A 27,236-nucleotide genomic window follows, 5' to 3' on the forward strand; every position below is an offset into this window, starting at 1 on the left:
TGATAATGGGCATCCTTGTTTCACTCCTGATCTTAATGGGAATGGATTTAGTTTATCCCCATTGCAGATGATATTAGTTGATGGTTTTAGATATATACTGTTTATTATTTTTAGGAATGACCCTTCTATTCCTATGCTTTCTAGTGTTTTTAGTAGGAATGGGTGTTGTATTTTATCAAAGGCTTTTTCTGCATCTATTGAGATAATCATGTGATTCTTGTTGGTTTGCTTGTTGATGTGGTCAATTATGTGGATAGTTTTCCTAATGTTGAACCAGCCCTGCATCCCTGGTATGAATCCTACTTGATCATGGTGGATGACCCTTCTAATCACTTGCTGGAGTCTTTTTGCTAGTATCCTATTTAAGATTTTTGCATCTATATTCATTAGGGAAATTGGCCTATAGTCTTCTTTCTCTGTTTTTGGCCTGCCTGGCTTTGGAATTAGTACCATGTTTGTGTCATAAAAGGAGTTTGGTAGGACTCCCTCTTTGCTTATTATGTCGAATAGTTTGTATAATATTGGGGTTAACTGTCTATAGATGTTCATTTCTCTAAGATTAGGAAAGAACAATACCACACCTAAATACACTCAGACACAGGCACACATACATATATCATGCCCCCATAAACATATCTACACAAAGACAGAGACCCAGACAGCAACAAAGACAACACACATTCATCTATCCATTGAGAGTTAGGGAGAATGAGTTCCAGGCTTACTATTGACTTCTTAGTATGTCTTAGAGGTATTACTGGATCTCTATTCTTTCTGAAAACAAATAGACAGATAAAGAGCGACAACAAGGTATTAAAGAAGAGTGGCCTCTTCCGGGTAATCATGGCTGCAATCTAGACGCCACACGCTTTCTCTCCCCAGCACCGAACGAAATAGACTACATCAAAGGAGCATAAAATCACCTTTGGAGGAACAGAAGGACTCCCCAGTACCCCACAGAGGCAAAGGTACGTGGGGCTTGAACATTTCCACACTAAAATAAGAAGGAAAAGCTTGCACAGAAAAGTGAACTGAGCCGCCCTTCCCCCACCCCACCTCCCCCACTAAACCTCCTTATGCTCCTTTGATGTAATCTATTTTGTTCGGTGCCGGGGAGAGGAAGCGTGTGGTGTCTAGATTGCAGCCATGATTACCTGGAAGTCTGCTTTTATCTTTTTGAAAACAACTTTTATGTGCTTTTTTGTTCCTATAGATTTCTTTTGTCTAGTATTTATTGAAATATTATTTTAGTTACAGAAATGGTTTGAACCTCCATGAATTATTTGGCTATTTAAAGACTACAATGATCAATGTTTTAGATACCAGAAAATTAAATGAGTTAATGAACATAGATAGTGATTGTATGTTTTATGAAATATAGCCTGATAAATCACAAACTCACAGATTTCTCACTGAAAAGTGAAAGTATCTATTGATCAAATACACATAAAACTAAAATATACATTAAATAATACTTCAGAAGCTCATACTGTAAGAGTTAAATTAGCAGTTTTGACAAAATAAGAGTGCAGGTTTTAATAATTTAAGTTTAATGAGAATATAGTAGAGTTGTAAATTAATATTATCTCTTTAAGCCAGAGAAAAGAAAACTTCTAGCAGCTTTTAACAATTGACAATTTAGTTTAATTCAAATAGAGATAGTAAAAGAATATACAAAAGGAGAGAAAGATAGGAAAGAGATAGAGAAATTTTCTAATATCTATAATAATTATCCTATAACTACCTGTAATTACTACCCAAAACTGTCTATAATAACAATCACTAATAATAGTCATCTCACAAAGTACCAACTCAATTCAGCCCAATCAAAATCAACCCATTCAGTGTTTAATCCAATACCAATTATGTCTGTCAATGAAGACCAGCCACTTTCCAAAAACTTCAAGAAAGAAAAAAAAAAGCTGTGTAAAGGCTAAAGCCAAAAACCCTCTCAGTAAATTGAGTCCTACATTCATATTCTAGCAACTAAATGCCAACTACCAACTCAACACACCCAGCATCCAACTTCCCATAACTGCCAGCCCTAACTGTCAGCAACTCACAGGCACACCAACTCACATTTGCCCCTTTCATACTTTTTTCTAACTCACTTCCTTTCTCTATGGTTTCTCCTTCCTGTCTCTATGATTTTTACTTCCTGTAACTGCAGGCTGATTAATCCGTACACATCCCTATGGTAAGAAGACCTACAAGTCCTCTGTTAAATTAAATAAGGAATAAAGAATTCCTTTTTACAATAGCTAGAAAAATATATGTTAATATGCTAAAATAAATTGAATGTAGAATGACCCTGTTCATACCATTAAGGTTATCTGGTATAGTCAGAATGGATACAAGTCCTAGATGGGCCAAAAAGGGAACTTTTTAATCTCAAGGTAACAGCTTTCATAAACTATCTACAAATGTTGCATGCTTATTATAGCAAAATTCTTTTCTTTTTGACCTTCCTTTTAAAAATTTTTCCCCAAATTTTACAAATCCAGACAGAAGAAAAATTTCCCCAAATAAGGGGAAAGAAGATATAATAAATAAAAAATAAAAAAATAAAAAACAAATAAAATCATGACTCTTCTATATATTTAGCTTACTTTTCTTTATAGCTATATAATAAATCTTGTCCATGTGTCCTAGTCACCTCCCCACCTTTCCCACATCACAGAAGAGATCATCAGATAGATCAACATGTACAAATAAATTGTCTTTCATGTTTCATCTCTTTGTTCACTTTTTGAAGATTTATTCCTCCACCATTAATTCTGTGGCTATGTGTAAAGTTCTCCTGTTTCTGCTAATTTCACCATTCATTATCTTGTGTAGTTCTTTCTAAGTATTTTTTAAATCAATCTGTTCATCATTGTTTTATGGCACTGTAGTGTCCCATCACAATCATATGCCCAATTTGTTTAGCCATTTTATAATTGATGGGCATCCCCTCAATTTCTAATTCTTTGCCACAACAAAAAAAGCTGATACAAATGTTTTCAAACATATGGGTTCCTTTCCTCTTTCTACCATCTTCTTGTGAAACAGACTCAGCAATAGTGTTTTATTTATCATAACACAGTTTTATAACTATTTGGTTGTAATACCAATTTGCTCTTCAAAATGGTTTAATCAGTTTATAGCTCCACCAACACTATATTAGTGTCCCCATTTTTTCACATATGTGATTTTTATCTTTCTATCATTTTAGCCAGTCTGATATGTGTGAGTGACATCTTAGAGTTGTTTTGGTTTATGTGAAATTCAATAACATTCCTAACACATTCTTTAAATTCTTCCTACAAAATTCCAGTATAGAAAAGCCAGACCCAAGTATATTACAAAAGTTGGGCTGCCCCCACCAAATTCCATTTCAGGATTTATAATTTCCACAATTTCCACAATCTAGCTATGACATTTAGTTTTTCTATGGCCTCTAAAAGAACTAGACCATCCTTAAATGATGGTCAGACATGAAATAAGTTATTTGTGCTTACTTAAATCAGGAATATATGAGTATTTAATTCCTTTATACATTTCTGCTCTTCTTCCCTTATAGTCAGGCTTATGGTTCATTATGCTCCCTTTGGAGCTAAACTGCAAAGTTCTCTCCATCTATAATCAGAGAGATGCATTTATTTTAGCTTAGATGTGCAGTAGGTAGAGTGCCAGTGCCTAGAATCAGGAAGATCTGATTTCAAATCTGCCCTCAGACATTTACTTGCTTTGTGACCATGGACAAGTCAGTTAACCTCTATAATTTCTTCAAGTATAAAAATGAGATAATACAATAGCCACATTGCAGGGTAGTTTTGGGGATCAAATGAGACAATATTTTATTTACTTATATTTCAAATTACATGTCAGTACAATTTTTAAATAATTGTTTTTGACATTTTGCAATCTGTGTTCTCTCCTCTTTCAGATAAAATTATATAGGTTGTACATACATTATCATGCAATACATATTTCCATGTTCATCATCCTATGAAACAAGATACATATCACTTACACTAGAGAAAAATTCATGGAGGAAATAAAGTGAAGAATGGCGTGCTTCAATCTACATTCAGACCATTCGTTCTTTCTATGGTGATGGATGAACTTTTTTGTCATGAGTCTCAGAGCTGTCCAGAATTCTTGCCTTGTTGAGAATAGGTAAGTCATTCACAACAATCATCATACATTATTATTGTGTACAAGATTCTCCTGATTCTTCTCACCCCACTTTGCCTCAAATCATCTAAGTCTCTTCAGGTTTTTTTTGTTTTCATTTTGCTTGTCATTTCTTATGGCACAAGAGTATTCCATTATAATCACATGCCACAATTGGTTCAGCCATTCTCCAAATGATGGGCATCATTTCAATCTCTACTTCTTTGCCACCACCAAAAGAGTACTATACATATTTTTGTACAAAAGGTCCTTTCCCTCCATCATTTATCTCTTTAGTTTTCAGACCCAGAAGTGTATCAAAGGGTGTACAGTTTTCTGACCCTTTGGACATGATTCCAGATTATATTCCAAAATGGTTGCATCAGTTCATAGCTCTACCAACAGTGTATTAGTATTTGAATTTTCCTACATCTTCTCCTACATTTATCATTTTCCTTTTCTGTCGTGTTAACTAATCTGATAGATGTGAAATGGTACCTCAGAATTGTTTTAATTTGTATTTCTCGAATTAATTGTGAAAATGAGGTAATATTTGCAAAAATTGTTCTTCAGTTTCTTGCACATAGCAATTGCTTTATAAATACTTATTTCCTTCCCCTTCCATCCTGAATCCAAATGGTTCTGTGTTTTCCATTCAGCTACAATGCTTTTAACCCATTGTCCTTTATCATAATTTAGTTGAGCCTATTCCTCTATGCAATACAACTAAGAAGAAACAAAAATAATGGATTTCATTAGTTCAATCACAGACCCCACTATAATATACTGCAGGTGGAATACCACCATTGCTATTAGTAGACTTTTTCCATTAGAATTTCTCTACATCATCTCTGTAAAATGAATAGGAATGGAGGCAAATAGCTTAGGAAGGAGGCAGTGGGGAAATAGAAGTAATAACAGAATCCCACTAATGACAAGGCAAAGACAATGGATTCTTCACACTCCCTTCACAAAAAGCATGTGAAAACAAATAACACAATTATTTGTGGTTCTTTATTTCATGGAACTAATATTAACATTGATTATATGAGCCTTCTTCTCTCCAGAATTTTCCTCATGGCAACTTTTACATCCTTGTTTCTCAGACTATAGATCAGGGGATTCAGCATAGGCACAAAGATAGTATAAAAAACAGAAGACACTTTTTCCTGGTCTGTGGAGTTTTCTGAAGAAGGCTGCAGGTATATGAATGCAGCAGAGCCATAGAAGAGGGCAACTGCTGACATGTGAGAGCTACAGGTACTGAAAGCTTTGGACCTTCCTTCAGGGGAGCGAATACGGAGGATGCTGGCAATGATGCAGATGTAGGAGCAGATAATGGTAATGCTAGGGATGAGTATATTAAAAGCACTAAAGCACAAAATCACCACTTCATTGACATAAGTACTGGAACAAGAGAGCTTCAAGAGGGAAAGGAGATCACAAAAGTAATGACTGATATGGTTCTTACATAAAAGCACTCTAAGAATGCAGCTGGTATGAGCTGTGGCACCAATAAAGCCCAGTAGGTACACCCCACCCACGAGCCATGAACAGACTTGATGGGACATGGTGACATTGTAAAGGAGGGGGTTACAGATAGCAACATAACGATCATATGCCATCACTGCCAACATGTGGCATTCAGCTATAGCAAAAATAAGGAAGAAGTAGAGTTGAGTTATGCACTCAGGATAAGAGATGACATTATACTCTGACACAAATTTCACCAGCATTTTGGGTGTGATTATAGTGGAATGACAGAGGTCAATGAAGGACAAGCTACTGAGGAAATAGTACATGGGGGTGTGAAGGTTGGAACTGAGCCCAATCAATATGATCATGCCCAGGTTCCCAACCACAGTCACCACATAAACTCCAAGGAACAGGAAAAAGAGGGGTAGCTGGATCTCTGGCCAATCAGTTAGCCCTGAAAGCATAAATTCGGTCACTGGAGAATTATTTCTCATGGTCATTTTCTGGGAGAGGATCTGTGGGACTAGGAAAGAAATACTACTTTAGAAAAACTCCTAATCACTCTTACTCATCAGAGTCTCATGCAAAATGGTAGATTTCATATCCTTGTTTTCTCTCAGTCCCTTTACATCTATCTCATGCCACTGGATATCAAGTAATTCTTCTAACCTCATAGTAACTGGCATGGAAGCTCTTTCCAAATTTGTTCTAGAATAGTAAAGATATAAATATGACTGTTGGAAAATGGAAAACAACTGCTGATAACATGAAATATGCTAAAGTGGATGGAATATTTTGACTTGGAATTAGAAAGTCCTATGTTAAAATCCCATCTTTACTGCTTTAAAGCTCATGGATAAATCAATTAAGTTCTGTGGACCTTAGTTCCCCATCTATAAAATATAGACATACAACTAGATGGCTGTGGTAATCACTTCTAGTTATAAATTCTATAAAATCCTACAAGGAAGGGAGTGACTTTTAGCTGCTTTTTTTTCTTTAAATACTCAGATGTATCTTTTTGCCTTTAGCTTTTACATCATCTTTATGAATTCTGTTGGAGCAGTCATTACTTGGGGGCTATACTTTCCTATGGTGGGATAATGCTTCCATGTCAGAAATAAGAAAAGGGTCATGTTGAGGATCAGTGACCAATAATCATTCAGTAAAAGGAAATTAGTTAGACAATGATTATATAAGAATAGATTAAGTTCTGGGGAACCGAATGAGCCATTATAATTCTCTTTCTCACTACTCATGCTTCCATATAACTATATTTGGGTTTTCGTGACACTGCTCCCTCATAGTCCTCCTCCTGTCTGTCTGAGTAATCCTTCTCAAGTCTTTTTTTTGCTGGAACAACACCTATATCATACCCACTAACTACCCTCCCCTTAATTCTATCCTGAGTTTTATTTTACTTCTCCCTCTATATTTTCCTTTTTGGTAGACTTTATCAACTCACAGGCATTGGATTTTCCTCTTTATGTTAATGACTTCCAAATTATATGCAGCCCTAGTTTCTATCTTGAGCTGTCATCCCACATCATCCCTAGTTGTCTCTTGGACATTTCATAAAATATCTCTTTGGCATCTCAAATTCAAAATAACCAAAGCAACTCATTATCTTTTCCTCAATATTCATCTGTCTTCTGAACTGTCCCATTTCTATTGAAACCATCACCATCCTCTCAGTTACCCAGGTTCATGATCATCCTTAAATCTTCATTTTCATCCCACATATAAAAACAGTTGCTAAATCTTCTCATTTTTACCTTTACAACATTTCCCCCATTTTTCTCCTCTTTTCCCTTACATACCCAATGACTTTGTTCTGGTTCTTATTAACTTTTACCTAAACTTCTAAAATACCCTCCTGTCTCCTCTACTGCAACAGTCTACTTGATATTTCCCCTCTCTAATCGATCCTTTGTATAGGTGATGAAGTGATTTTCCTAATTCTCAGATGTAACTATGTCAGTCTTTTATTCAATAACTTTCATTACCTCTAGGATCAAATATAACATTTTTCATTTGTGACTTAGAGACTTTCACAGTTTAGCACCAACCTACCCTTCCAAGCATTATTACATATTATCCCCTTACTGCACATTATAGTTTCCTCATCCACAACTGCTCATCTCCATTTTCTATACCATTACACTGGTTATCTCCTATATCAGAAATATACTAACTCTTCACCTCTGCCTTTTAGAATCCCTCCATTTCTGCATGGCTAAGATCAAGAACCACCTTCTAAATGAAACTTTTTCTGTCCTGTCCCCATCCTCAGTTATTAATGCTTTTCCTACAAAAGTTATCTGCTGTATGCTTGATAAAAGTGCATGCTGTCTCTGGCTAAATTGCAAGCTCCTTCACTGAGGGAAATATATAACTTTTGTTTCTATCTAACCACCTAGCACCATGCCTGGAACATTGTAAATTCTTATGAATGTGTGCTCTTTGGGTCACCAGCCTCTCACTAGTCATAGTGGAAAGTGAAAGAGAATGGGCAAAAGCTTCAGTAGCTACAAGCTCCCATAGCTTTGAGTTTAGAAAGGTGAACCAGGAAATTTGAATCATATACTCACCTTCTAATATTAAGCCTTTTACTGTCTTTGACAACAATGTACAAATGGGAAATGGCCTTAATGGGGTAATCAGCGGCAATCTCTGGCACTGATCCTTCCGCTTCTTTTGTGAAAACATGGACCTCAGTTTTTGGTTCCACTTTTACTCCTTATCTTGAGGAGACAAATCCTGGAATCACCATTTCAGATAATTGTCTAATAAAACAGGAGAGAAAACATAACTTCTCAGTTTTACCATAAGAATTAGTTGATGTAACCATTTTTATTTGTGAATTTACAAATTAATAAAATAATTTCTATTAATGGTACTTATTCTTAGGTTGGCAAGCAGTGTATAAATGTGCCTATCTTACCATAATCTCTCCAGTCTTAATTAATCAATATGAGAGTCTGAGCCTTAAATCACAAATTCTTTGGACCTTATTAGGGATTCTGAGACAGTGGATCCCCCAGGTCTCACCTCAGTAAGTATCCAGCAGTGCTAGGAGGAAATCACTGACATTTGTCTCTTCTTTTTACACTTGGCACACCTCTTGGATCCCCTCTTGTTTAATAGATTTTCTCTGGAGGGAAGAATTCCCTGCTGTAACCTGGCTTGTGGATTGATGCCAAGAGGGTTAAGGATGGTAAGATTGATTCAGACACATTACACTACAGCTTTAGAATGAGTCTCTTACTAGTCCTTACCTAAAGATGAATTGGGAAATTTGAAATAAAGGAAAGAAAAAAGATATGGCAGTGGATTCATTTCCCTCCTTTCCTCCTCCCACTTCTCTCTTCCCCATCCCTCTCTCCTTCCCTTTCCCATTGATTTCCATTGATCACATAAAACCATGAATAAATTGAGCATTTTCTTTGTCTGCCATAATGTAAAAAAGCCTCAGGACCAGATGGATTTACAATTGAGTTTCATCAAATATTTAATGATCATATTGTTCTAATATCAAATAAATTATTTAGGACAATTAGTAAAGAAGAAATTCTAAAGAACCCATTTCATGAAACAAATACATTGATTATACCTAAAGCAGGAAGAGAAAAACAGAGAGAGAAACTTATAGAACAATTTCTTTAATGAATATGGATGTAAAAATTCTAAATAAAATAATTAGTCCGGTGACTACAACAATATATCATCAAGACTATAAATCATGACCAAACAGGTTTTATACCGATTATATATAGATAATTTGATATGGGAAATGTTTAATATAATTGATTACATCACCAAAAGTAATTTATCAATAGATACAGAAAAATCTTTTGACAAAATACAACACATACCTATTAAAGCACTTAAAACTTGGATATGAATGGATTTCCTTAAATTAGTAAGAATTGCAGCTAAGCCTTTATCAATTTGTTCTCATGTCAATAATAAGGCAACACACATTTATTAAACACTTACTATGTGCCAGGTACTGTGCTAATTATTAATTAAATTTAATCTAAAAATGAGAGTCAAATGTTGAATTCAATTTCCTTAAACCATGCCTACAATTGTTTCATTCATCTTATATTGACCAACCTCTTCAGTATCTTCAGTCTATGACAAAGAAATAACAGAATATCATTTGCTATTCAGTAATGTTTGCAAAGTGCTCTGTATAGTGAGTTGTTTCTATGATTATTGCTTTTCTCATTAAACAAATATTGATTTCATTGGGTTTTATATGGAAGTTTATTATAATAAATTTTATGCAATAACACTTCAAAGATTAACTTTTTAAAGGCATTTCACATGTATGTTCCAGATCTTTTAATTTTGTATTAAAAAATTTTACGTAGGTGTTTGACACAGGATAGAAGTCTACTTAATATATCCTCACAGGTGAATATGACTCTGAGAGATCAACAATTTTAAAATTCAAAATGTCCAGAATTCATGAATAAAAAGAAATTCTATTACTGGTTAAGAAATAGAAAACTAGATCAGTAGTACAGAATAGAAACACCACAAATAGTCATAGAACCTTATGTTTGACAAGGGTAAAGTTCCAAGTTCGACTAATAAGAATTCACTGTTTGGTAACAATTATTGGTAAAACTGGAAGGCAGTTTGGCAGAAATTAGGTATAGACCAATGTTTTACACCATTTATAAATAGGATCAAAAAAGGATACATGATCTGTATCATAAAAATCAGAAGTATAGGGAACATATTATCTATGGATAGAAAAGTAATTTATAAATGAACAAGAGATATAAAGCATTTTGAATTGGAAAATAATTTTGTATTCATTGAATTGAAGAGTTTTGTGCAAATAAAACTAATTTATCCAAGACTAGAGTGAAAGCAATAAGTTGGAGAAAATATCTTGGACAGTTTCTTGGATAGAGGTTTAATACCTAAAATATTTAGAGAACTTTGTCAAATATATGAGTTTGAACCATTCATCAACTGATAAGTGGCCAAAATATGCAAGATAGTTTGTGAATTTAGACATCAAAGCTATACATAACTATACGAAAATTACTCTAAATCATTAATGACTAGAGAAATGCAATTCAAAACATCTCTGTGATACCATTTAACATCTAAAATGATAAAAGGACAGAATGACAAATGTTGGGGAGGATATGGAAAGTAGGAATGCTAATACATAATTGGTGGGCCTGTGAATTTCTCTAACCATTTGGGAGAACAATTTGGAATGATACTCAGAGTTTTAAAACTGTATATACCTTTTGATTAAGTACTATACCTAGAACTAATACCACAATTAGGTTTATTTCCTAAAATGACCAAGAAAAAAAAAAGGAAAAGAATATGCCCTAAATTCATTGTGGTGATAAAGAACAGGAATCTGAAGGGATGCCCCTCAATTGGGGAATGGCTTAACAAGTTGTGGCATATGATTTTGATAGAATACTATTGTGCCTTAAGAAATGACAAAATGATCACGAAAAAACCCTGGCAAGACATCTATGAAGTGATGCAAAGTGAAATAAACACAACCAGGAGATCCTTGCACATAATAACAATAATAGTGCATAGTTATCAACTGTGGATGACTCAATTATTTTCAACACAATAAGGATCCAGATTAGCTCCCAGGGTCTCATGATGAAAAGGGTTGTCCACCTCCATAGGAGGAACAGATAGAGTTTGAATGCAGATTGAAGCATACCATTCTTCAATTGATTTCCTCCATGAATTATTTTCCTCTAGTGTAAGCAATATTGGTCATATTTTACAATATGACAAGTAGGGAAATATGTGTATGTTCATATATACATACATATATAAACATATGTATATATATATAAACTGCCTTTTGGGGGAGGGAGAGAATGGAATAGATGGGTAAGAAAATAATGAGACATTTTTGAATATAGTTAACATGAGAATTTTTTTATCTTAGATAAGCATATTTATTACATATTTATAATAAATCATATTGTCATGTTATTTTATTTTACATAGTATATTATGTTATATATATATATATATAAAACAAAAATAAATTATAAAAAAGCCAAAAACACATATTAGAAGAAACTTATTCTATTCTTTCAGTATGTTCATAGTCTCTTATTTGATTTTAGGAAAGGCACCAAAAGAAGAAAAATGGGTCATCCTTAAAATTAATTATAACATGAAATAATAGACTCAGAAACTTTTGCTTTTATTGAGGTATCATAGTGAAATAAAGTGACTTTTCCATTATCTTATACCTCCTTACCTTCTCAATAAATGAATACCATAGATTAATACATCAATATATTTATTAAATATAGATTATACCTGTGGCCCTTAGTTGAGGGACATAGATATGAAGCATGACTGTTTACTGCTTTAAACTGGTTCAATTTAGTTATGTGAGTCAGGATGATACCAGTGGAATCATTTGATTTCTGTTCAATATTATGAAATTAAGTGCTAATACAAGTGTTAACTTATATAAGCATCTTTAATATAGGCCTAATTGAGAAGGTGAAAATTGATCCATTCCTGGAAAAAAGAGGTAAAGTTTGAATATTCAGCATAAAGAAAGGGCATTTTGGTTAAATGGAATTACCTGAGCAAAGCTAGGAAATACAATGAATGTGTAACTTGCATGAACTATGAGAAAATAAGACTGACCAGAAGGAACGGCTTAATCTGAGTAGTATTAGATGACATGGGAATATAACTGGGTTAGGTGAGAGTCAACAAAATATCAAAGCATCAAAAGTTAGACTTAATAAGGTAAAAACTAGTCATTTATTTCATTCACTTTCCTTTCTAAGTATCCTGTCACTGATCAATGAGTAAACTCAGGGAATAATAATAATAGGAGGAGTTAACATTTATATATTGCTTACAATTATTATCTCATTTAATCCTCACAATTGGGAGGTACTGCTATTGTTATTCTCATTTTATAGATGAAGAGCCTGAGGCAAAATGAGGTTAAGCAACTTGCCCAGCCCAGGGTCATACTGAGAAGCCAGATAGGGCTCAATTCCCAATTCCTTTGATACTTTCATCACTGTATCAGTTTATCTTCCCTGGTTTATGTTGAGTTAATTGCTCTGCAGATATGTTTCTTAACTAATGAAGTAAATTAAATAGTGATCAACAGAAATCATAATCTGTATCCTCACGATCTATTTTGAGTTCAATTTAACATGTACAGTTTTGGGGATTAGAAAGATATCAGATGACCAGAGAAGCCTCTCTGTGTTTTGGCATCTGAAAATGAAGATTTGAGGTCAGTGTTTTATGCATATCCATATCTGTATGGATTGATGGGCATCAGTGTGAACATATACAAACATATGTCTCATGCCAAGGTTCTCCATACCAATGGAAAGAGGCACATCTGTTTCTCTTTTTCCCCAGCATACTTTTTCATTAATTTTTCAGAAGTCAAATCTATTTTAGTAAATCATGAAGGATCACAAATCACAGGATCACAGATTTAGAGTTTGAAGGGATATGCAAAGGCATGGAATCTTTCTGGCCCTTATTTTACAGAAAAAGAAACTGAGGCCCAGGGAGGTTGAGTGATTTCTCTAGGATCACATAGTAAGTGTCTAAGGCAGGATCCAAACCCAGGTTTCCCTGACTCACCCACTTTCTGGATTCTTTAAACTTCATCTTTGGTATGGAGGGCTTGTCGTGCCCTCCTAGGGCAGCTCTCCAGCCTCTGACCCTCACCTGACACCCAGCTCTCACTTGTGGCTCCCAGTAGCTGCTAGCATGCGGCAGCGGCCACACCCCGGGCAACAGCTTCGACAGGCCGGCCAAACCTTGTGAGGGTAGCCATAGGGTCGTCGACCCCTGGTGAACCAGGGCTTTGCTCACCCAGCATGTGAAGACTGCTTCGGCGGAACAGACGGAAGAAACCAATAAGAAGGTTCAAAGGCTGAGATGGCGACGCAGCAAAGCACTGTGGAGTGCTCAGGGCGTGTTGGAGCACAAAAGAGAACACGGCCATCCAATGCAGCTGAGGAAGTCTCCAGGTGTAACAACTTTTCATACCACTGGACCCAGGCTTCCAATGCCAAGAGAGTGGGACTGTCTCTGTGCATCGACTTTTCTACTTAAATATTCACACACAAGGGTCTTTGTGCACAAAAACGCACAAAGACAATCGTCATCCTCGGTTACTGAGAGACTACTACCAAACTTCATTATATCATAGATTTGAAAGTGATTTGGGAGGTATGGCTTATCTTGCTAGGTGTTTTTGAAAATGTTAAGGTGAATTGTGCCCTGATGCAGAGGATGGACCAAAATAACTTGGTGCAATTCTCTAGCTGTTTCCTACATTTCTACATAGCCACTTGTCCTAATTTAAATGTATTGCCTGCCTTTCTAGATTGGGCAACCATCGTGATACCCAGTCTTCACTCTGCTACAGTCTCAGACTTTGCAAAGGACATTTTCTTGAGTTTTTAATCTCAGGACTGCAATGAGCCCTGTATGGGAAAAATACTTTGCATGTTTAGGAAGAAAAGGACCTGGGAGATCACTTTAAAAGTGATGTTTACATAGACATCCTTAGAAAATTCTCAGTAAGTAGCTGGGAAAAGTGACATTTGTACCACCATCAATGCAATATCCATCATGGATAGGGAAGAGGTACTACTTTAGAGAGACTTCCAATAATCGTCATCATCCATCAGAGGCTCACACAGAATGGTAGACTCATATCTTTGTTCTCTCTCATTCCCTTTACCTCTACCTCTCAGGCCCTCCTGGACACTAAGTAATTCTTCAATTTCATAGTAATATTTGATATGCAAGCTGTGTCTCATTGTGCTAGTATAGCAAATATATAGCTGATGGAAAATAAAATAGAGCTGTTAACACTTTGAGAGGAAATGCATTTGACTTGGAGTTAGCAGGATCAGGGTTAAAATCTCACTTCAACTATTTTCTAGATCTAAAATCCTGGATAAGTCATTTAATCTTTGTGGACCTTGGCTCTACATCTACAACATACAAGCATAAAACTAGATGACTTTCATTGTTCCCCCAGGCTCTCAGGTTTAATAAGAGTATAATTCTATTTTCAAAAGGTCAGGGAAGAGAATGACTTTTAGCTGTTCCTTTCTGATACTCATACTCCTTCTGCCTCCAGTTTCTGCATTTTGTTTGTGAAATTCTTTCTTGGAGTAGTGCCCTATATCCTGGTCACTAATGGGACAAGATAATAACTCCATGTCAGAAATAAAAAAAGGATCATATGAAGGCTCAGGCTCAGTGACTGATCTTGGTCACTCAATAAACAAAAATCAGTTGGATAAGAATTTCATTAGATAAGTTTGGTTCTATGAGATTGAAAGAGTCATAATAATTTTCATTCTCACTATACATCTTCCATGCAGTTATATTTGAGTTTTTGTGACATTGATCCATGTTAGTTCTTTTCTCTATGACTGCTCCTCATGTTTTCTTTGTCAGATATATATCCACACTATACCTACCAATCATCCTCCCCCTGGTTCCATCCTGGGTTCTTTTCTCTTTTCTCTCTATACTTTCCTTTTTGGTTAGCTTCAATGCACAGGCATTAAATTATCATCTTTCTATTAATGACTTCCAAATCTATATATCTACATTTTTCTATATCTATATCTTTCTATATCTGTATATATATATATATATATATGTGTGTGTGTGTGTGTGTGTGTGTGTGTGTGTGTGTGTGTGTGTGTAAATATAGTTTCTATCCTGAACTGTTATCTCATGTTGCCTGCTGTCTCCTGGATATTGCAAAGAAAATATCACTTTGGTATCTCAAACTCAATCTGTCCAAATCACCTAATGATCTTTTTTCCAATATTCATCTCACTTCTGAAGTACCCCATTTCTGCTGAAAAGTGTCACTCATCTCTCAGTTACCCAAATTTCCAACCCAATTGTTATTCTTAAATAATCATTTTCACATCACATAAAAACAGTTGCCAATTTTTGTCATTTTTACCTATACTGCATTTTTCGTATTTGTTCCCCTCTCAATTTGAAGATACCAATCTAGTTCTGATTTTTATTATCTTTTGCCTGTACTTCTTCAATACCCGTCTATTCCTACTACTGCAGTAGACCCCACTTGATATTTCTCCACTCCAAATCTATCTTTTCAATAGTTGTCAAAGTGATTTTCCTAATTCAAAGGTATGACCATGCCAATCTCCCATTCAGTAAACTTCATTAACTCTAGGATCACATATCATTGCTTTTCTTTATCATTTAAAACCCTCAACAACTTAGCACCAATCTATATTAACATTATTGCACATTGCTTCCCTCCATTCACACTACAGTCTAGCAAGACTGACTTCCATAGTCTTCCTCACATGTGATAGTTGATCTCCAATTTCTATGCTTTTGCTTTGACTGTCCTCTTATCAAAAAAATACTCACTCCTCACCTCTGCCTTTTAGAACACCTAGATTTTTGCATGGCTCAGGTCAGATACCACCTTGTATATGAAACCTCTTCATCTCCACCCCTACTCCTCAAGTTCCTTTCATGTCTTTCTAGCAAAAATATGTTCTATATATTTGATATAAGTATATGATGTCTCTGGATACGTTACAAGCTCTTTGAGGGCAGGGAATATTTAACTTAGATATATATTATCATCTCTCTCTCCCCTTCCTTTTTTAGGTTTAGTATCTCTGCCCAAACTGAGAATGATTCCACCTTAGCTTATGGTTAGCATCAAAACTTTCATCTGTGTCCATATCTAATAAATTATATACATATGAAAAAATGTATATATCCCACAACAAATCTATCAGCAATATTGCTCTAATAAATTGACATTCAAAATTAAGAAAAATATTGTCTAAATTATCAATTAAAATAAATTTGTTATGACTCTACTAAGAGACTATCCTTCAAACAAGTGAACTCTCACTATCTTTTGGTTTATGTATATAAAATGTTGAATAAATGACTATTGAATTTAGTTGAATGAGAGAAATAAGGTGACCTAAGTGGCACATAGAAGAGGAACATAAAGAAAGCAATGAGTCACAAACTCTAAGTGCAACACAGAAAAGCAGATAAGAGTAAATGGGATCACAAAGTGGATGGCAGGCCAAGGTGAGAGACAATATAGATCTGGAAAACAGAATGCTACAATAGAAAGAGTACTAATTCAGGAATTAGAGACCCTTGCATAAATTCTAATTTAATTGTACCTGTGCTATCTTGAGCAAAACATTTATTAGTGCCATGTATAAAATCCCTCATTTTAAAAATCAGGAGCTTGAGATGGATTCAAAAGTTCTTCCTTTTTTAGGACTAAAATCCTGGGAGCAATTAGGTGGCTTAGTGAATTAAGAGTCAGGCCCAGAGATGGGAGGTCCTGGGTTCAGACACTTACTAGCTGTGTGACCCTGGGCAAATCACTTGATCTCCATTGCCTCGCACTTACTGCTCTTCTGCCTTGGAACCAAGATAAAGGTTTTAAAAAAAGAACTAAAATCCTCTCGTACATTAAGGCAGCTAAGTGGCATAGTGAATAATTTTGCACTTGGAGTCAATTGTTACCTCAAGCTATCACTAGCTGTCTGTCCCTGGGTAATAATTTAACCTCTTTCATCTTTGCTTTCCCCGTACACTGGTACCTTTTCTTGAGACTGTGAGGATCAAATGAGATAATGTAAGTAAAGTATTTTATGAGCTTCACAGTCTTTGCAAATGTTAGCTATTAAATATAGAAAATCAATTTATAAAAATGAAGGAAAATTACAGAATGGTGACTCCAGAGAACAAGTGAAATACAGCACTGTTAGGGTCTAAAAATGCTTGCAATCACTCTGATTTAATACATGATACTTTGTATTTCATTACTAATAGGTCTTCATTTGATTATTACAGTTTCTATAATGTGACTGATTGGGAGGAGAGGCAAAAGTCAAGGGGTACATGATAGTAATGGGGTTGGGAAAAGAAGGATCATATCAGTGTATTGTACCTTATGAGATGACAAGATAATATTCCTGTAAAAGAAAAGCAACATTGACAGAGCGATTGATCCCATAACAGTGGCCATTTCCCTCTTCATGCGTACACTCTTTTCTCTAGGATTTTCCTCAGTGCAGTCTTGACATCTTTATTCCTGAGGCTGTAGATCAGGGGGTTCAGCATGGGGATAACTATGGTATAAAACACTGAGGACACTTTCCCCTGGTCCATGGAGTTGGTAGAAGGCTGCAGATACATGTATGCAGTTGAACCAAAGAATAGAGAAACAGCCATGATATGGGAGCTACAAGTACTGAAGGCTTTAGATCTGCCAGCAGTGGACTGGATACGGAGAATGCTGAAGAGGATGAAAACATAAGAACTAAAAATAGTCAGGGATGGGACAAAAAGGTTAAATGAACCAAAAGCCAGAAGCACTACTTCATTGATATAGGTGTCAGAGCAAGAGAGCTTGAACAGGGGAAGAAGATCACAAAAGAAATTATTAACAATATTGTCCTTGCAGAAGTAAACTCTAAGCATGCAACCCGTGTGAACTGTGGCACCAACCACCGCCACAACACCCACAGCACCCACCAGCCAGGAGCAGACCTGATGGGACATGATGACATTATAGAGCAGAGGGCTACAGATGGCAACGTAGCGGTCATATGCCATCACTGCCAACATGTAACACTCAGAAATTATTAAAAAAATGAAGAAGTAGAGCTGAAATATGCACTCAGAGTAGGAGATGATGTTCTTCTCTGACACAAAGTTCACAAGCATTTTGGGGGTGATGACAGTGGATTGACAGAGGTCAATGAAGGACAGACAACTGAGGAAATAGTACATGGGGGTATGAAGGTGGGAACCAAGAATAATTAGGATGATCATTCCCAGGTTTCCTACCACAGTGACCACATAGATGCCCAGGAAGAAGATGAAAAGAGGTATCTGGAGTTCAGGTTGGTCTGTTAAGCCTGCAATGATAAATTCCGTCACTTCAGAGTGATTTCCTTTTTCTGAGTGGTGGACCTGTAGGAAAGGGAAAGCAGTTCATTAGAGCAGATCTCCATATACCCCCTTCTCCCCACTACACCAAAGAAATGTTTTACATTGAATGGGTCCCTCTAAATCCCAAACTTTTTGTTTATTCAGTGCTTGCTCTTAGGGTTATTGATCTCATTGATGTTTGGCATGATGAGACATGTCAAAGTCTTAATTACTACTAGTTTTTAATCTTTGCCTTATCATCTTAATCTTATTTTATTCTTATTGTTATTTTGTCTAAGAATTAGTACTAGAATGATAGTTCATAAAAACACAACAGTCAGAAATGAGCTATGGCCAAGTTTTCCTCATTCTGTATTAGCAAGGAATTTGTTACTGGTATAGACTCATTCTGTTGACAAAAATAAATGCTCAGGAGTTATGGAACAGGATAACTTCCAGGTATTCCATTAAGTTACTTTCTAAGGCCCTTCTCTCTTCAATTCCTGTCCATATTCTTCTCTGTTGAAGCAATTACCCAAGGCACTAAGGGATTAAAGCCATTAACATTCCCAGCATCTTTAGATGTCTCTAGATGTCTTTTGCTCAGAGGTATTCTCCTTAGTGCTCAGGGCTAGCAGTGAATCAAAGAAAAGGAGGAAATCAGGTATCAGAGCGACCCCCATAATGATTGATTTAATATAAACAATTAAGACAATTGAATTGAGGCAGGCACCCTCCACTGTTGGGTCTCCATTGAAGATATCTATGCACTTTGTCAAGAAGTCAAGTGAGATCATCTGCAGTATGGATCTTTTTGTTCCTTTTTCCTTCTGTGGTGATGTAAGCATGTATTTTGATTTCTCAGTTGCCCTAGGAGTTCTGAAAGATGATAAGATGATGTTTTTTTGTTATTAGTTTATCCCAAGGGTCCTTTGTATGTGCAGGAAAGAGAACACCATGTCTCAATCTCACTGGAACTGTTGATTCATGAGACATTTATATTTTAAGTTTAATGCATAGTTTCCAAGGGCCTTATTATGAACTGGTGTATACTTCCCTAGGGTTTTAGTTCATCTACAATACAGGCTTATCCTGGAAAAGGTAATTTGTCTTGTAGATCATATTCTTGTCCCAATTCAACTTAATCAGTAACTTCTAATCATGCTTTGCTTGTTTAATAGGCTGCTTTATAAGATAATCCTCTTTTCATTTTTTCTTGAGTACTCAAGATGTGGTTAGGCCACAAGTATGTGAATTTCTGGAAAACTTTCTTAGAATTGCAACACATCTGGAAATTTTGAAATAATGGAAAAATGGAAAAAAATGGAAAAATAATTCTGATGTGCTCATGACATGTTATGTTAGGATTTTTTAAAACTAGACTGGCAATTTTTTTGGTAAAGGAAGTTCCCAATGTGGAAAATCTAACAAAGATTAGTAACTGCTTTGCAATTTCTAGCCTTAGCAAGTTGATACATACAGTAATGTTAGTGACTTGCCAAAAGTCATAAAACCAAAAATTTGTGAAGTAGGAGTTGAATACAGTTATTACTAATGTTGAAGACAATTATCTATCTACTAAACACAACAGTAAAATCTAGCATTATTATCTTTACCATAGTTAAATCACCCACTATTTATGAATTAATGCAAAATTCAATTAAATTATATAGAAAATAAGACCTTTGAAAGGTGATAGTCCAAGAAGACATCAAATCAACTTTCTAAGTATGTGAGAAAGCAATATCTAACTCAAATGTAGGTAGGGATATAGAGGGAAAGAGTGCAGTGAAATTGGAAAAGTTAAATGACAATCTAGAGAAATAATCTTTTGCTCCTCAGTATAAAATAACTTCAATTTGGGTGCATTTTATCCAGTCTTCCTACTCCCCAGTTTATTATCATCAAGTAATGAATCAGGAAGTATTTATTCTTACTAAGCTGTGATTACCAATGTGCTAAAGTGGTAGAATTATATAACTTAGTCTAGAAGTAGTTTGCTTTTGAGTTGTTGAGGTAATACTAACAAACCACCATGAAATAATAGAACAAACAACATATCAAACAGTTATATTTTATTTTGAGTATTAGAAAGTATAATTTTTTGCTTTTTAAAAAATGATTTGTTTGTTACATTAAAATTCCAAGTATAAAACTGAGGGAGTAAAAACACCGAGGAAAAGCAACTGCTTGACTACAGAGGTTGAGGGGACATGATCAAGGAGAGACGCTAAATGAGCGCCCTAATGCAAATACCATTAACAAGGAAATGGGTTCAGAGCAAGGACACATATGATACCCAGACAAATCGCGCTTCGGCTAGGGAAGGGGGGGGTAGGGGGGAGGAAAAGAAAATGATCTGTTTCCAATGAACAATGTATGAAAATGACCAAACAAAATAATGTTTAAAAAAAATTCCAAGTATATCTCTTTGTCCTTCCTTCCCTTCTGTCCATGAACTAGAGAAGGCATCATTTGACAAATATATATGTACATATAAAACTCTCTTACTTATTTCTATCTATCAGTTCTTTCCTGGAGGTGGACAAGTTATTCTTCAAACAATTTTTCTGCTGCTGTACATTATGGTCTCTTGGTTCAGCTCATTTCTCTCTTCATAAAATTGTGTAGGTCTTTACATTTATAAAATTAAATTAGCCTGCTCATAAAATTTATCATGGGGCAGTAGTACTCCATCACAGTAATATTCCACAAATTGCTTAGCCATTCCCCAATTGATGAGTATTCTATCAATTCCCAGGCCTTTGCCATAACAAAGAGAACTGTTATAAATATTTTGGAGCATATAGGTTCTTTTCCCTTTTCCATTATCACTTTAGAAAACAGAGCTAATAGTGATAATGCTGAGTCAAAGGGTATATAGAGTTTTATAACTTTCTGGAAATCATTCCAGATTACTCTCCAAAATAGTTATATCAGTTCACAGTTCCACTAATAGTGTATTGGTATCCCTGTTTTCCCACATCTCTTCCAGCATTTGTCATTTTGCCCTTTTTTCATTTTAGCTAACTTGATAGTTGTGAAATGATACCTCAGAGTTATTTTGATTTGCATTTCTCTAATCAATAATGATTTAAAGTATTTTTCATATGAATTCTATATATATTTGATTTCTTCATCTGAAAACTTTCTATATTTTTGACCATTTATTAATTGAGAATGGTTCATTCATATAAATTTGACAATATGGCATTATAAATATAGTACTGGTATTAGAATAAAGAATGTCTGTGTCAAAGCCAGTTTCTGCATTTCGCTGAAAGGTACCCTAGGCAATGAATTAACATCAACAAAACATATATATATATATATATATATATATATATATATATATATATATATATATTTCAAGTGGCATAGCGTCAACATTCAAACAAAGAAAAAAGTTAAATTGGTTGTCTATAAAGAGGGAAAGACCAGAAGCAATGAAAAAATAGAATTTTGAAGAAATGTCTCAAAAGATAAGCAGATGGAACACCAGTTGATATCAGGGGATGGTATGGAATTTTCTAGCCAGTCTCAAAAGGCAGTTAGGGGAAACCAAGAACTCTTGTCTTGGGCTTCTTGAGCAGAGAAGGAGGGAACTACCATTGGCTGTGAAGATACAAAAATCTCTCAATCCTTTTACCTGAGCAGCAAAAAATCTCTCTCAACTGGTGACAATCTTTAGGATAAAGACTCTCTTTTTTCCCTTTGGGGAACCCAGAGCTTATTTCTAAAGAACATTCCCTGGTTCAAACCCTCAAGATATGTATAGGGGAAATAGCTAGGGATTTCTATTTCCCCCTGTCCTCATTACCCTTCATCCTTTACACCTAAATAAAATAGACATCTTGATTTTTAATAGAAACTTGAATCAGATTCATTGTGTTAGGATTGGAATTAAAAAAAAAAACATAATTTCAAGAAGGACGCTGAAGCAAAATCTTACTTACCCTTTTAATCTAGTTAGACTGACTCCATTGGTCAACAGTTCAATTTGGGGGAAGGGGAGGAAGGAAGGAAGTGTCACTTTATATTTAATCCCCAAGTGTCTAGCAACTTTGGTTCCTCCATCAAGTCCCCCACTAATACAGTTGTAAGGAAAAGTAAGAAATCAAATTATAATAAATATCTATCTATCTATGTATCCATGCATCTATCTATGTATCTATCTATGCATCTATCTATATCTATGTATCTATCTATATATGTATCTATCCATCCATCCATCTCTTCATCTATCTATCCATCTATCTATCTATCTATCTATCTATCTATCTATTCATCTATCTATCTATCTATCTATCTATCTATCTATCTATCTATGCATCCATGCATCTATCTATGTATCTATCTATCTATGAATCTATCCATTGTGAGATTTAGAATAGTGAAGCCCATAAACTGTAGTGAGTTAAAATGGTGGAAGATATAAATTGTGATAGATATAAGAGAGGGTGAGTAATTTTGACCACAGAAAATACGTTTTACTACAGTGTCTTGGTTTTTAAATCAAATATAAGGTGGTCGCCAGGGAAATATTCCCAATTATTCAAATACCCAAGTCAACTGGGTTTTATAGAGATTTTAATTAATACAAATGTGGAATTAAAGAAAAGAGAGAAAAAGGAAATAAGTATGAAGGGCCTTAAGCCAACATGGCCTAGACCTGAGTCTTAAGAGAGAGGGATCAGTCAGTCAGTCTTTTAACACTCACCACAAGGTCTGCCTAAGCAAGGATTCTAGTGACACCAGGCCAGCTCCATCTCAGCTGACTTCACCAGAGAGCCTTCCAGCCAGAGACTGTTCCAAAGGGCCTCTCTCCAGAGCCTCCAGAGGGACAGAGTCCCCTTAGAGGAGTTCCAGCGAGACCTCCTTAGAGATTGTCCTCCAAGAGCTTCCCTTCTCCAGAGCCTCTCTCAAGAGATTCTTCCCAAGCAATCCTCATCAGAGATCCTCCAAAAGGATTTCTTCAAAAGGATCTCTCCTCAAGAGATTCTGCTTTTTCTTATATAGGGGTTTTTCTCCCATGTCACCTCCCCTAAGTCCCTACATCTACCAATCACTGTAGATGCTTTCCAAAGGACTGCCCATCTAAATTCCTGCTAAGTCGACCAATCTCCTCAGTAAGTCTGAATCAGAAAAAATGCTGCTGTGCCGACCAAATCTCCTCAGTAAGTCTGAACGAGAGAAAACACAGCCAAGTCAACTAATCTCATCAAGAGAAAACTTGCCCGACCCTTTTAGGTACCTAGCATCCCATTGTATCAATTCTAAAAACAGGCCTGGCTCAAAGAACTCCTTGCCTTAGTATAAGCATGGGTCCAAGTACTTTCATTGTTTAGCAAGGAGTTTTCTCTCCTAAAGCAGTCTTAAGTATGGTTGGAGAAATGGTCCTCCAATTTCTGATCCTGGCGAGTTCTCACATCAAAATGGGGAATGTTTCTCAGTAGGGAATTTGTTCCAATTAAGAATTCCCCGATGGGGAAATTTTTAACATTCACAAGTTGGAGAGATTTCAAGATTTACAGCACTTAGGATTATTAGTTATATTCATTTGTTGCCTGTGGTTCCTTTAGTATAATGTAGTTTCCTTATTTGTTCCTTTTTATTATTTTTTTTTTTGGAGATTTGTATTTGCTTTGTCAGTTTGATTGTAAGACCTGACTTTTTGGATTCACTTGATGAATAATATTTTTTCTATTCTCTCACCTTTATTTTGTGTATGTTTTGCTTTATAAATATGTTGCTTCTTATTTATAGATTATAGAGTTTTGTCTTCTTATCCAATCTGTCATTACTTTTCTCTTTTTGGATTATTTAATTCAAATATTAGATTTTCTTGAATTTATGACTACTTCCCCTGTAAACACAGTATTACTGAACCTCACATAAATTCTAAAGGTAATAAATAGGCTGGAAGAACAAGCAAATGAAAAAATCCCACCAAAACACATAAATGTGACAGAAATACTCACTCTGAGAACCCCAGAGAAGGGAATGAAGCCAAATCATTGTATGCAAATCTGCTAAAAATATGTCTTTGGAAAAAGGCTTCTTGGATGAGATAAAGCAATAAATAAAAAAAGAGCTACAAGTGAAAGCACTAGCATAATGATAAGAAACAAAATGACAGGAACATTTGAAAACATTTACCCGCTTAGAAAAAGTGGTTTAAAATTTTCCATGAAAATTAGAATAGATAGAAATGATTTCATGACAAATTCAGAAATGATAAATTAAGGTGAAAAGACTAAAAAATAGGGAAAAATCCATAAAGTACCCCATATCAAAACAATCCTCCTGGGAAATATATTATTGGGGAATCTGTTTGAGTACTATTAGAAATTCTGAAAAATATAAGTAAAAAGGAGACTAAACATCATATTTCATCAATTCATAAAAGAAACTGTCCATATCTCAGAATCAGGAGACAAAAACAAAGTAGAAAAAATCTGTTTTCCTTTAGAAAGAAACTTATAAATAAAAAAAAATTCAAAGAACATTATCGCCAATATTTGGAACAGAATCCAAGTGAAAGAAAAAAATACTGTCAGTAGTAAGAAAGAATTCAAATACTAAGGAGTCCTAGTTAGTATCACACAATTTAGCAGTAACAACCCTATAGGAGAAAATAATTTGTAATATAGTATTACAATAGAAAAAGGATAAAGAATTAAGTTTCAAAATAATCTACCCCCAAAAACTGAACATTAATCCTTCATGAAAAAATTTCACCTTTACTTAAGTAAAGAACAACAAATATCCCTGATGAAAAGACCAGAATTTGACAAAAACTTTGAAACACTAATACTGGGTTAAAAAAAAAAAACAAAAAATAAGCAATATTGAGCAATCAAAAGAAATCGAATAAATGCTAAGTGCTAGTGAATGGGAACTAGGAAAAGGAAATACATAATGGGCAGAGCATATTACATATTAGGATATTACACTAAAATTAAAGGATTGATACTGTTTCCTATTTTTCCTATCATTACTCTCTTCTTTATTTAGGAAACATATAACGTATGAAAGTAGAATGGAAGGAAACTCAATCAAAAATCATAACTATTAAAGTGAAGGGGATTAACTAATAACAGAGAAGATAATAGCAGAATGGATTAGGAAATATAGTCCAAAATATGTTGTCTGTCAAGCTTGTCAGCAAACACACTTGAAACAGAAAGCTATACACAGTTAAAATAAAATTCTGCAGTACAATCTGTTGTGCTTCAGGTAAAGTAAAAAGACATGAATTAGCAACTGAGGTATCAGACAGAACAATGGCGAGAAGTAGACTTAATTAAAATAGAAAAACAAGAAAATCATAGTTTGCTGAAAGGTACCATGGACAATAAAACAGAATCTAAATTAAACATATATGCAGCAAATTTTATAGTGTCTAAATACTTAAAGAAAACTTAAATGACTTAGAAGAAGAAATAGCTGTCACCACAATAATAAAGACCTCAATTTTCTCCTATTAGGCATGTGTGTGTGTGTGTGTGTGTGTGTGTGTGTGTGTGTGTGTGTGTGTGTGTCTTCGGAAAAGATCTAACCATAATACATTATAAATTTCCAAAAAAAAAAAAAACTCTAGGACCTACTGGATTTGCATGCGAATTTTATATAATATTTAGTTTAAAATACGGTCTTGATTTATACCAAGGAAAATCAAGAGAGGAAGAGAACAGACCAATATCTCAAATGTATAGCAATACAAAATTTTAAATAAAATATTAATAGGAATACTACAATACATCACCAAGATTATATACTATGATGAAGTAAGACATACCAGGAATTCAGAGATGGCTCTATGTTATTATATTATATATTATATTATATTATATTATATATTATATATTATATTATATATTAAAATATTATAAACATAACTGACCACATTAATAAAAAGACAATAAATTGGATGATCTGTTCCTTGTAAAAACACTGGAAAATATAGGAATAAAATAGATCTTTCCTTAATATAATAATTAATGCCTACATAATACCAAGAGATAGTATTTTCTTTAATGTGTATAAGATAGAGGCCTTTCCAATAAGTTAAGGGGTTAACACAATCATGCTTATTAAAATTAAAAGAAAAAAAAGATAAACTGTCAAAAATCCAACAAAGCTGGTAACAAGTAGTTCCAGAAAAGAGAACAATAGAATTTCTGGGCATCTTTCTTCCTATCGCTTTTAAAGAATGCTATTACTTCTTTATCCCATGAGTATAGTAAAAAGGTTTACTTTGATTCTGAAAAATATTTCCCCATAAATATAAACTAAGTTTTGATTATTTCAGTGGGTTGTCTGCTTATTTCAATAACTCCCTCTGTGTGTCACTCGGGGGAAAACAACCACAGAGATTCTGATTTGGAGTTGGGATGGAAATTAAATGTCATTTATCTGATTTTCTAGATGAGGAAATGGGATCAGAGTTTAACTGACTTGTCCACAATGATAGTGGAGGATCTATTCCCAGGTGCAGGTAATATGAATCTAATTTGATCTAGCTCTTAGAATAACTAATTATGACTCTCTTATTATATAAAATATGAACAGAGAAGCAGTATAATTCATAGAAAAAA

At 34.7% G+C, this 27,236-nt stretch overlaps 2 protein-coding genes across 2 annotated transcripts; both read right to left on the reverse strand.

Annotated features, from left to right (window-relative positions):
- Window positions 1-5,201: 5,201 nt before the first annotated feature.
- Window positions 5,202-6,143, reverse strand: LOC100016394 (olfactory receptor 8G1). Its single transcript, XM_007495050.3, has one exon. It carries the CDS (start codon window positions 6,132-6,134, stop codon window positions 5,202-5,204), a length of 933 nt encoding a protein of 310 aa, XP_007495112.1. The 5' UTR covers window positions 6,135-6,143.
- Window positions 6,144-17,736: 11,593 nt separating this feature from the next.
- Window positions 17,737-18,678, reverse strand: LOC100619945 (olfactory receptor 150). Its single transcript, XM_016422584.2, has one exon. The coding sequence runs from the start codon at window positions 18,535-18,537 to the stop codon at window positions 17,737-17,739; it is 801 nt and encodes a 266-aa protein (XP_016278070.2). The 5' UTR covers window positions 18,538-18,678.
- Window positions 18,679-27,236: the final 8,558 nt, after the last annotated feature.

The sequence above is a fragment of the Monodelphis domestica genome, chromosome 4 (assembly GCF_027887165.1).
Source record: "Monodelphis domestica isolate mMonDom1 chromosome 4, mMonDom1.pri, whole genome shotgun sequence".
Taxonomy (NCBI): domain Eukaryota; kingdom Metazoa; phylum Chordata; class Mammalia; order Didelphimorphia; family Didelphidae; genus Monodelphis; species Monodelphis domestica.

What these genes read in the sequence shown, in the direction of transcription:
- LOC100016394 (XM_007495050.3), bottom strand. Translation starts at nt 6,134, where the DNA reads ATGACCATGAGAAATAATTCTCCAGTGACCGAATTTATGCTTTCAGGG.
- LOC100619945 (XM_016422584.2), bottom strand. Translation starts at nt 18,537, where the DNA reads ATGATCATCCTAATTATTCTTGGTTCCCACCTTCATACCCCCATGTAC.